The sequence below is a fragment of the Thunnus albacares genome, chromosome 1 (assembly GCF_914725855.1).
Source record: "Thunnus albacares chromosome 1, fThuAlb1.1, whole genome shotgun sequence".
NCBI lineage: Eukaryota > Metazoa > Chordata > Actinopteri > Scombriformes > Scombridae > Thunnus > Thunnus albacares.
This window is the reverse complement of record NC_058106.1, coordinates 4,007,058-4,020,168: the sequence shown is the minus strand read 5'-3', so window position 1 is coordinate 4,020,168 and position 13,111 is coordinate 4,007,058. Positions and strand designations below refer to the sequence as shown.

Genomic DNA, 13,111 nt, shown 5'->3' with positions numbered 1-13,111 from the left:
AAAATTATTTTAGATTTTGCCATACGACACAAAGTCGCTCTTCTACATTGCTACACAGAATTTGTGTGTTGATAATAAAGAAGTGGATGATTTAAAAAAATATTTTGGATATCTATTAAGACTAGCACAACAGCAGGTGTTTGACCCATTCACAAAAAAGTCTGCCACCGCATATCAACAAATGGAATTAGATGCATATGTTTGGATAAAATGAGTCAACAGATGAGTTAGACTCTTACATACTGAGCGATGTGTCCTAACTACAGCACAGACTCTCATTTCTGCTGACAGCTATTACAAACAAGTATTTGGGACTTCAGTGTTGGTTTGGTTGCTTGGTCACTAATGTTACTAATAACATTAGCAATGGTTCTGTTCTAAATAAGTGTCCTAGGAAGCCATGACAGTGTGACAGCGAAGTGAATACCTTGTTGTGTATGATGACGAGTTGACGAGTGTGTATGATGTGTGTGACGTAAGTGTTATTAATATCAGACACGAAACACTCCTCCACTCTGTTCAGCAGGGTTACATGCTGCAACATGTCACATCATAACCCACTAAGTTTTCATTGTTATAATGAAGCAGAAAAATCTGACAAAACTGATATAAATAAATTGCAAAACTATATTATTTCTTCATTATTGACATGTCTATTTTATTTTCTTAATATATTCCCATACATATATTTACTTGGTAAACAATTGCGTTAAGAAGTTTTGAGGCAGAAATAAAAAAGTGAAGTGAATGGAAACCCTACTTCTGCATATTTATATATGAATGAGATTAGTAACAGTCACATTAGTTTTCAGTTGGGCTCCATGGACAGTGAGTCTTTAATTTAAAATCTACAGAACCTGTGTGAAATCAACACAGGACTTTTCTCATAGATTCTGTACTCCCAGAGGTGCATGTATAAAACCATTCTATCCCTGATATTATCACTCTAAACCACTGCTCTGTGCCTCTGAGCTGTCTGGAGTTCATCCTCCTCCAGCTGCTGCAGGTAGGAGAGAGCTCCTAAGCATACAGATGCACCGCACTGAGCTGATCCAGTAGTAGCCTGACCAGCACAAATGCTCTTTAACATTCTGCATAGATGCCAGTATGCTTCCCATGGTTCCCCACCTTAAACCATCTCTGTCTACAAATGTGAATATGGGGTTCATCCAGAATTTGGGATATGATATATATACACTACAAAAGTTTTAGAACACCTGTTGTTTTTCAGTTTTTACTAAAATTTACATAGTTTAATGTCTGTGTCAATTTACTCTGAAATTAAAGCATTGAAATCATAAACAACTTGAGATAAAAAAAAAAGAAGAAATCATGGAATCTTTTTGTTTAACTTATCAAAGTAGCCACCTTTTGCAGATATAACAGCCAAACACACATTCTTTCCACAACGGAAATCAATTTCCCACAAATGTGTTGCACTTGCAGGTTGCTTTGCGTTCACCCTTCTGTCCAACTTTCTTGTTATTTTCATCTAAGATACTTCTGACAGACTGGAGGTATGTTTTGGATCACTATCTTGCTGTAAGATGAACCCCTGTCCAACTAGACTAGACCAGAGGGGACTGCATGGCTCTGCAGGATGCTGTGGTAGCCGTTTTGCTTCCTCCTCCATGTGTTTAGACAGACAGAGGGTTTGGAAGTCATCAACTAAAGTTTGGACACCTGTAGGAAAGCATCAACCCTCAAGGCTTAATCTACCTCGTGTGGTTCAGGTCCTTTTCTGTTCTGCCAGCACCTAGAAGCTGCTTGGCATCCTCTTCATCAAATTCTTCATATATTATAACCATTAACCATTATAACCATATTACCATTATAATTTTGTTATCCTGTTCCATGCTGATGCTGTGTTTCTGTTATTTGTCTTTCTTGTTGTATTCTGCACACACATCTATTGCATGTCTGTCAGACTTTTTCCTTGTTCAAATGGAGGGTCTAAGGACAGAGGATGTTGTATTGCTGTACAGATTGTAAAGCCCCCTGAGGCAAATTTGTGATTTGTATACTGGGCTTTACAAATAAAATTTAATTGACTTGAGGTGAGGTGATAAACAAAACTCCAAGGCTTTGGTTTACTGTGGAATAACATAGTCTGATGGTTTACTGCATGACCACAGATAGTCTGGATGAGGTGTGTTAAAATCACAATGGACCGAAGAAAATACAAATGCATTAACCAATATGATTTTTCCTCTAATTTGTCAACTATCTGTAAATCACAGAAGTCAAACTAGGATCAGAAATAAGCTGTGCAGAGATATAAATACACTTTTCAAGTGTGCCTGCAGAGGGTAGCAGCAGTTTCTTGAAGGACAACTCATACTAAAGATCTAATTTTATTTAAGGGGGAGTTGATAAATGTTGTCTCTCTTCAGTGACGCAGTGATTAAATGATGAGTAAACTATGACCCAAGCATGTAAAGACTGATACACATACTCTGAATTCATACCCTCCTCAGTGTGGTATATGTGTAGTTACTGATATTAAATCATCAAAAAGTCACATTGTAGTTTCAGCTGACTTGTATGTTCAGCGATTAAATGTTCATTCAAAAACTGAAATGCAAGATGCAGAAACCACTCTAGCATTATGTACAACTATGGAGCAGATATTGTAATTGAATATAAAGGCACATGGGGGATATTTTGGACATAACAGAACATTTTTCAGCTCAGAAATAGTAAAAGTACAAGCAATTGAATCAAACATTCTGTCAAGCAGCAAAGAACTGACAGGCTTGAGTGTATGTTTAATCTTTTGTTCATGGTATTAGTTGTCTATGTTTACATATTGAGTGGAAAGCCCCAGACAATTATGAAATTATTTGATGTTCTCATTTGCTCATTTGTCTTCAGCTGAACAGTTGACACTAACAAGAAGGTCTGATAGAAGTCTGAGCAAACCCCACTGTGTCATAATGAGAGCCTGTTCATCATTACCAGGAAAAATGTCAACACAGGCGACACAAAACAGTTCTGAGCCCTAAATGAGTGAGTTTAAAGTATACACTTTAAGGGAACATTAAAAAAAAAAACCACACTCAAGTTCTGCTGGGTCTTCTTAAGAATTTAAACCTCGGGTCACTCACCACTTTACAGCTGTTGTGTGTTTTCCTTTAAAACACTTCAGACCACATGGATCTTTGAAGGCAGTAATATGTGTCTCCATCCTCATCCTTAAAGAATGTGGCTGGCTCTGTATATTTTATTATTGTCAAATATCATGGTCAGAGCCAAACCAACAATGAATTTATCTACTTACAAGTATTGTGTGTGTATCCAAAGCCTGGTACATTTTATCCCTCTGTGCCGTAGACCTGCGTTGTTGTCCAAAAACTATTAGAAACACGTCAGTGACCCCAACCATTGCACTGGCTGACATGTTCCTTCACTACAAAGAGTTTGGGCCCGTTAATCTGCTTAGAAATGGCTGCAAAGACTAATAACAGCTATAACTTTTTCAGTCTCAAGAGGGTAGTTCCTTGTACAACAGATGCCACTGCGCATGTGCAGGAATGCAGTTTCATTTACAGAGCTTCACTAGCTTGCTGTGCTACATTTCAAAACCTCTTGACTTTGAACTCAAGTTATTAACAATGTGCAGTGAAGTAAAAAGTCAAGAGTTGTGATATGTAACATACTGCTAAAGTTCTTTGAGAAATTTACAATGTACAATGTGTTACAAAGTCAACAGGAAAAGTCTTCATTGTAGAAGTACAGCCTTCCATACACTCTGACTTGGCACTTAAAGCCCCTAAAAACTGGACTTTAAAGTGAGACTGAGGGCAGCTTTCAATATGATTGGTTCAGTCAAAACAGCCAATCACAGCCCATTTGAACTTAACACACCATTAACGTGCTGATTTTTTACACACGTTAGATGTGAATAAGATACTTTTATCATTTTTCTACCAAAACTGTCCCTTAGCGAATGGCAACTACCTACGGAGGTTACAAAGAATAGAAGTAGCTAACTACTTTAGCTGCTTGATATGGTAACAGAACTTTCTACTTGCTTGATGTGAATTAGGTTAGCTTGTTAACTCCTATTTTTATTTAGGCAAACAAATCTGTTTATTTCTCTTTTATGCCATGATCTGGGTGAATACTCTTTTCTGATTGGCTGGCAGGTGTGCATTAAAACCATGTATTGCACACATAGTTTGGCTCAAGTTTAATCACCGTTCTAAATTCCTGTATCCATGACAACATTTAAGAGCACTCTGTCAAAGCTTACTTGTTATGAAGTTTTGAAGAATGGGACACAGCAGAGGAAAAAGAAATGGAGAAGAAAAGAAAGAAACCAAGTGAAAAACGTCACAAGGAACTGACACCTGAAGAGCTTAAAATGATAGAGGAAGAGAAGGAAGAGATTAATATGAAAAAGGCAACAAAATTGGCGGTTAATATACTGGGAGACTTTCTCTACCTAAAACAAAAGAACACTGATTTGGAGACATACTCTGTGGTTATGCTTAATGACACCTTATGTGAAATTTATGCTTTGGTTCAGGCTGGCAGCAAGTACAGTGTGGCAAGTTGTCATGACAACAGTAAGCTCTTGCTTCATAACCTTTTGATTTTGCGTGCAAATCTTTCACCAAAAATTTGCTAATGCTTTTATTTTATGTTGTTGGCAAATGACCATGGTATAAGCAGGATATTCAATGAGTAGGTGTGCGTTAAACAGTTTTAAGGCACAACGTGGAGGCAAAGAACCACCTGACACAAAGCATCGGGTAGTTCGCCTTCGCATTGTGTCTTAAAACCATTTAATGCACACCTACTTGTTGATTATCCTTTACTTATGCTCCAAGGGCATCTTACTGCATTCTGGTCTTTGAGCATCTTGAAACTTCTGTTAAGTGGTCGTACCCAGCAACTTCAGAAAAAGAAGGATTTAGCAGCCAAAACATAGTAAAGTATGGGTTGGTTTGAAACATTATTTATTTGCTCAGAAAATCTTTTTGTACATTTAAAAGTTATAGTTTTGCTTTAAATCCAGTATTTTTCTATATTATTAAATATTCATTATTAATATACAGAGCAGTGAACCGGCATGCTGTGTGTGGAGCAGATGACCATATAAAGAAATCCATCACAAGCCAACATCAGCTCGGGCTAAAAGTAGAAAAAACTGTTGGAAACTTGGTGTTCAGAGCAGTCTGAAGCCAGTGCCTTTTGCTCACAGGGATTACTTCTACATACATTTACCTCATTATTTGACACGTCGGCCACTTTTAACATGGATATCTGACTTTGTGACATTATATATATCTATATATGTCTGAAAATAAAGAAAAGTATAATAGGTCCCCTTTAAAGAAGACAGAGACACTTCTGACTATATAAAGCTCAGCGTGGTTTATTATTTACATTTTAACTGAGATAAAAGTTAAACTAAACTAAAAACTAAAGTCTTGAAAACAAAGTCTGAAACAAGTGATGGAAATGGCCAATTCTCAGAACGTTTTCAGACCCTGAAATGGTTTAGATAATAAAACTAATTTGATAAACCAAGAATAAAATAAACATACTATTTAGTGAATGTTAAATCCATTCATTACTATATTTGAATGAAAGCAGTGGTTTTAAACATTAGTTTTGTACATGTTCAATACACGTTCAATACAATGGACACACTCCACATATTGCATAACATTTATAAAAATGCCCATTTTACTAAAATCCCACCTGCTTTCAGCAACTTACAGGAATAAAACTAGAGAGTTTCATTCCAAACAGAGACATCCACTGTTAAACGGAGCCATTTTAGTTCATTGTAATGTTGACCACAATGTTTGACCAAATAACTCTTCTGTTCTTTTCTATTGTCTCTCTTCAACACTGATTACAGAGGTGGAGGTGTTGGTTAGCGGTTGGCTCCTCATCCATTCATCAGGCAGGTACGGCAGCAGAACTGACGGTAAAGCTTCTTCTCACAGAGACGGTTGGACTTGACCATCTCACAGAACACCTCATCGGCTGACAGACAGAAGAGAACAGAAGCCGAGAATTAGCTAAACTACATGAAGACTGAGCACAAGAATTGTAATGTCTGCTGCCTGCTCAAGTGCCATTGGTGAAGTTGGTTTTACTATATATATATATATATATATATATTTTTTTTTTTTTTTTTTTTTTTTTTTTTTTAACTTATTTTTGTATTGCACTATATAATTAGGAACTATATAATTAGGAAAACAATCAATTTCCAATCAATAAACAGCACAGAAGAGAACAGCATATTTTGTTTTGAGGAAGACAGCAAGCTGTACTGTATGTTTAGAGTTGAGAACCTCCAGTATTACCAGGAGGGTGCACAACGTCACATGAAAACTCTCCATTGAGACAGTTTGTGTGGCTGGTGATTGAAGCTGATGTAGGTAATAATATCACACTCACCATTGTTACAGGATGCATTAACAATACAGGTCCTGCTGACCAGACTGTAGCCATCTTTGCATTTGGTGCAAGTCATTCCGGGGCCACTGCAGATCAGACAGTTTTCCTCACACCTGGAGGCACAGCAAGATTAAACCAGTAGAACAAACAGTGCTGAAATATCTTTTTATAGATAGAGATAGTGCTCAGCCCATGCAGTAAAATAGTCAGTAATTTTACTTTCAAATGAAAATAGAATTGGAGTTGCTGCTCCAGAATATATCAGGTGTAAGATTCAAATGTGGCTGTTCATTTATTCTTTTTTTCTTCAATTACATCGGTGTACACTGACAACATAAAAGACACTTTTAAGACACACATCAAAACATACACATAATGTTGGATCGTTCTGTTATGAAGGTCAAATATGGAGTCCCACAAGGGTCGATACTGGGGCTTAAACTTTTCATATTATATCTTAATGATATTTGTTAGGTATCAAAGTCTTTGCAGATGATACACTTTCTCCGTTCTGGAGAGTAAATAACACTATTGGATAATATTGAAAAATTGTAAATTTGAGTAAAAACAAATTTATGGCCAATGACAGAATATTAAACATAAACATCCCTAATGAAATTCATATTGTCCAACTATTTGGTCTCTATCATTTTAATTTCTCATTATTTGATATTTATTGCCAGAGAATTCCACAGACTGAAATGCACATCTGCTTTAATGTAAAACTGTACATGCAAACCAAATCCTAAAATGAAATTCCCTTCTGTGACCATCATCACCTGATCTTAACTAACAGCTTCTGTAAATCTTTAGGAAATAACCTGTTTTTGGCTTTAAAGATAACTGATAAAGTTTTGAATTTAACTAAATCCTTCAGTTTTATTACCATTGACTTGATAAATAGTCAGTTGTTATGTTCCCTTGAATCCACCTCATTTATAATTCTTATTGCTCTTTTCTGTAGTATATATTTAAATAAGTTGTACATGTGTACCAACTCTACACACTAACTAAAATGCGGTAATAAGTGAGAGGCACATTTCAAGTGCCTTATAATCCAACATATACTTTGCTTTGTTCAAAACTGCAATACTTTTGGACACTTTTGTCTTTGTGTGAGGATTTCAAAAAAGCTTAGGGTCTATAATTAAAACCATAAATTTGATTTTGTATACCATTTCAATATTAACTCAATCTATGGATACTGTGACTTGATCCTCCTTTTTTCAATCTGCAAAGGCCATAAATTGTTATGAAGTAACATAAAATGTTTTTACTCAAATTTACAATTTTTCAATATTATCCAATAGTGTTATTTACTCTCCAGAACAAAAAAAGTGTATCATCTGCAAAGAGTTTGATACTTCACAAATATCATTAAGATATAATATGAAAAGTTTAAGCCCCAGTATCAACCCTTGTGGGAGTCCATATTTGACCTTCATAACAGAACGATCCAACATTTTGATTTTTACCTGTGGATTTTAAGTTATACAAATGAGAAGCATCACACCCTGACTGACAGATTTGTCATTTTTTTGCTATCACTGTAAGACAACATTTTCAAATGATCCAGGGATGAATTATTGATATCTGTGGGCCTGAGAATTACTCACCTGTGACACATCTTATGGGGGACTCCTGCTGCCTCTCCAGAGTAGTATCCAGGAATACAAGTCTGCACACATCTCCACTCCTGCTGCAGGTAGTCCTCAGCACACTGGATACATTCTTCCTTACCTGGTCCTGGGAAAACCAATGTGAAACTCCATGTCATGCAAGTTCAATGTCTCCAGGTCATTGTATGAAACATTATCAAGAGCACACAGTGTTTTTGAAAAAAGGTGATCAAAACATATTTATGAGTGGATTGGCATACCTGTACCTGAATCTCTTCAGCATGTTCTGCTAAGCAACAAGTTTACCTACCGTTTCTTAATCAGCATTTGACTCATCACTGAGTTGTTTAATTTCTGCTGCTAGGCTTGTTCTTCATGGAAAGGTACTATATAAACTGCACATAACCTGGAAAACATACTGACCTGTACAAGTCCTACAAGAGGAATGGCAGGGGCTGCACGTCATCTCCTCCAGATGGAAAAAGGTTCCATTAGTGCATTCAGGAACACAAGTCATCCCCGCCAGACTACAAACAAAAACATCCAGCTACATTACAATACTTGTTTAAAAGCAAATGTTCATATATAATGGTAGTCTAGCTGTCTTTACGTACCTGTAGCCTTCACTGCAGGCAGTGCATCTATCTGCATACCTCAGGCATGTCATACATGTCTCATGACACTTCAGACACAATCTCTGACCTGGCATACACAGCAAGCACAAGCATCAATATATTTAGTATATTTAGTATGTAAAAGTCATAAATCAAAAAAAAGCTCTAAAAAATAAGCACAAACATTTCCAGTTGATAGGCTTAATCATCACCAATGTTATGATTCAGTAATGATACTTAAAGGTACCATAATAGTGCTTTGGAGCAATGCATTTGTGAGCAGGTTCCCATTCCTGGTCCTGTTTGTATCTTAAGTACAAACTTGTGGGTGACCCCATAAACATTCCAGCTGGTGTTCATGCTATTCCTGTAGTAGACAGTTAGTGGCAGTAACGTGCCAATAAACATGGCAATGTGCTAGCAAACACTCAGGATCCATCGCAATACCCACATTTGTGGTATTTGCACATAGTCAGATGGCTACTTGTGTGTTGTGTTTCCAGTAGTTGAAGTTGGAGTAGGATCAACCAAACTGTGTTACAATCACAGTCAGATGACAATAAAAAAAGCACATTCAGGTGCTGAGAGGAGAAATACAAAGCAATTAGAGTTAGACTATCTAAAGCACATTAGTTTAGGTTTAGTGTACACGAAAGAGACATAACACAATATTATTTTTGAATGGTTTCTGTCTGATTTTATAAATGGAACATGTTTCTCAAAGTCTTTGATGATGGATATGATGTTTAATATTTATCTTGACAGTATCAGATATGCAATATTAGTCTTATCAATACCATCAAAAAGAACACTGTTAATATTACATGATAACCATCTGTGGAGGTTCTGCCAGAAACTAAACCTTTGGATATTAATAATAATATTCACACTAAATCCAACTTTTATAAATTTCAACTTTTCCTGTCTGTTGATTATTGTTGGTGGTTAAGTGTAGTGTTTGTTGGTCTGTGTTGGGCAAATTACTTAAAAATTGCAATTAATGACTTTTACATATTACTCATTGTAAAATAATAACAGCACTCATTACTCAGCAGCTAAAGTAATGCGTTACATTACTTGTTAACTTGTTAACTAATTTACTTTCATTACTCAGCTGTCAAAGTTTCCTTTTAACAACTCAAAATCCTCTACACTCATACTCTGCATGTTTTCTATTTAACACATGTAGAAACAGAAATTGAGATGTTTGTGGTTTAACAAGCAGGCAGCAGATCAGTAACCAGCACCTGTTTATCAAACTTCTAAGAATTACATTTAATAATGATCTAAAGAGCCAACTTAGTGGTAAAATAGTTCTTCAGTGCATGTGAGCTATAAGACATTTATCAAGAGGCCTACTCCTTCAAGAACAACTCTCATGTGATCAGATGATTAATTACATGTACTGTATGCTCTGAGCAGGAACAGCCAATCATAGACAGCAATTTACCCAACATCTGCCATATTGTTCTTTTTTAATCCTTACGTTTTACTTGGTGATATGAAAAAAAAAAACTTGTTTTGATTTGTTTTTATTGTTAATTTTGGAATGTTCTATCTCCAGTAGAACCACACTGACAAGTGCAGACAATGAAGATGCATGGAAAGTGATTGCAAACAAAATCAAGCTTTATTCTTATTTTTTGCATCCCTGATGAACAAAAAACGGGTCCAACATCCTATCAAATGCAGATAATAGGCTGAACTGACCCTATTATCAGTTATACAGTCCATATTGCCTCAATTTAAGTATTATTTATCATGACCAGTGATATTTGTTTGTCACTTACATGACTGTTAAAAAATCAGCTTAGCAGAGAAAGCCACGTCACAGTACATCACGTATAATGACATGACTGTTTGCAAAGAGAACCGCACAGTTCTCAATATACAGATCAGACATTTAATATTCTGTCTATAGAGTAGATGTGTTGACTTACTCTCATCAGCAAAGTAACCTGAGGGGCAGGTGTCGATGCAGCTGGAGTTGAGTGTGTTGAGGTAAAGGCCTCTGCGACACGAGAGACAATTGCTGGCTGATGGGCCATCACATCTCTCACAGCCTTTGCTGCAGCGTCTACAGCGACGAGACGCTGTGTCCTCATAGTGTCCCAGTGGACAGTGGCTCACACAGGTTCTACACACACACACATACAGAAAGATACAGTGTTAGATTACAGCAACATCTAGCTCAAGTTAGCTAACATTCATTAACATTAGCTTTCATAACCTACTAGTCATACCAGACCAAGTAAAGCTGTAGCATCTAAACCCTTGTCTGTGCCGAATTGAGCAAGTGTACATTTTATTGTTTATGAGTTCAACTTTTCATTTGGAAGACTCTATCTCAGGGGTCAGCAACCTATGGCACGCATGCCAACTGTGGCACACAAGGCCATTAACATGGGCACACAGAGCAATTCAATAAAAATATTTTTTTAATATCCTTTTTTTTTTGATAAAAACGTTTTTTCAATATAAAATATAGCCTGATGGTGAACTAAACAAACAATTTAATTTAAAACAATACTGAAATAATTAAGTAGTCTCAAAATGCACCATTGTTTTTGACAGCAAGAGAGCACACACAATTGACATGGTCTATTTTACTGCTCCTCCCCCCTCCCTCTGATCCGCTGATGAGTGCAGCACTACAGCGGTAATGAAAATGTAGGATAGCTAGTTAGCTTTCTTTTTTAACTTTATTCCAAGAACAACTGATGATAGCATGAGCAGAAGTAGGTTGTCTAATATTTGCCTCTTTCAGCCGTCTTGGACAAACGAATTTGGAATTATTTCACAAAAGGACCGAGCTGTGTGCACTCTCTGCTGCGAAAATGTTGTGTCCAAGTGTAGAACATCATTTTGAAACAAGGCACAGGAAAAACTTCAAAGATAACGCTGATAAAGCTCAATCAATCAAGAGGGCAGTGCCCTCACTGTGGGCATCAAAATTCACAAAGCTGCGCAAAACGCTGGAAACTGCCAATATCGATCAAGTGGCTTCCACTCTGGCCTGTGGGAAAACCTGCCAGAGAAGTTTGACTGCCAGAAGAAGGTGGTCTTTGCACTGATTTCAGCATTTGGATCCACATATATGTGCGAACAGATATTCTCACATATGAAGTCCAATCTTGGGTCGTTTCAAAATACGGACCAAAGATCATGCAGCTCAGTGAAGAAAAAAGGGACAAGGTTCGCACTAAATCTGTGAGATTGATTTAATTTCTTTTAGTGCCATAGTAATTTTCATACATTTGCTCAAATAATGAAGTGTGTGTGTGTGTGTGTGTGTGTGTGTGTGTGTGTGTGTGTGCGTGTGTGTGTGTGTGTGTAGAGCGCATATCTTTTGGCATGTGGAATCTAGACGAGGAGAAAAGCAGCAGCGGTACATAAATCAATCGATAAATTCTCTTTATGAAAATGAACTGGCACTTGGGTCTGTGATTTTCTTTTCTTTTTTAACAATGTAAAGTGGCACGGGACATCAGAAGGTTGCAGACCCCTGCTCTATCTGCTAATTCTTCTTTTATAAGTAAGATATTGTAAGATATTGTAGAAAAATAACAAAATAACAAAGCTCCTGAATACAGTAATAAGTGAGCAGTGAAAAATGCTACGACAGAGTATAAAGACTAACCAGACACCAAAATGGCTGTAGGGGTTTTGTTGGCAAATCAGTTTTGTCTCTATTAACTGAACTGAGTTTAACAGGGTAGAACTGAAAGTAGATAGTGAAAACATGACAGACACTGCAGCCACTTCCAGTGAATGACTGTGGGTTAGAGGAAAGGTGAGTGATGCCAGCGATGGCAGCATGCTAGCTAGCACAGTTAACATGTTCATAGCTGTTAGCTAGTCATGTTAGCTAGTGATGTTGTTGAAAGGAGTGTATGTTTTGATATTTGCTAAGGTGAGGTAGCTGAGGATGATTGTCTTGTTGCTTGGTGGGTTGAGCAGCATGCTTCCAGTGATAACAACATGCTAGCCAAACATGTTGTTGGATAGCATGCTGTTAGCTTGCGATGTTATAGAACCTCTGTGTCACTGCATCGAACAAATCAATGACTGGATGTGGCAAAATTTTCTCCAACTAAATAAAGATAAGATAATCAATAGATAATTGTCTTTGGAGCACAGAAAGAAAGACAGAATGTCGGCTCTCACCTTGGCTCCCTATCTCTCATAACTAAAAGTCAAGCCAGAAATCTTGCTGTTATCCTGGACTCTAATTTAAATTTCAATAGCCACATCAAATCGGTAACTTTTTCAGCTTACTACCATCTAAAAGATATTGCAAGAGTCAGAGGAATAATGTCCAAGCAAGACCTAGCAAGGCTTACCCATGCCTTTATTTCCAGTAGATTGGATTACTGCAAGGGTGTGTTCACAGGGTTTTCAAAAAAAGCTCTTCGGCAACTCCAACTTATTCAGAACGCCGCTGCCAGGGTCCTG

The 13,111-nt window shown here is 37.0% G+C and overlaps 1 protein-coding gene across 1 annotated transcript in view; it reads right to left on the bottom strand.

Moving 5' to 3' along the window:
- Positions 1-4,947: 4,947 nt before the first annotated feature.
- pcsk6 (proprotein convertase subtilisin/kexin type 6) overlaps positions 4,948-13,111 on the bottom strand; it is a 32,741-nt gene continuing 24,577 nt past the window's right edge. The window contains exons 16-21 of the mRNA XM_044353054.1: positions 10,597-10,793; positions 8,657-8,744; positions 8,466-8,569; positions 8,040-8,169; positions 6,424-6,536; positions 4,948-6,003 (exon numbers count right to left, since the gene is read on the bottom strand). Of these exons, the coding sequence (XP_044208989.1) occupies positions 5,906-6,003; positions 6,424-6,536; positions 8,040-8,169; positions 8,466-8,569; positions 8,657-8,744; positions 10,597-10,793 (730 nt within the window). The 3' untranslated portion in view covers positions 4,948-5,905. The remainder of the gene's footprint in view (positions 6,004-6,423; positions 6,537-8,039; positions 8,170-8,465; positions 8,570-8,656; positions 8,745-10,596; positions 10,794-13,111) is intronic.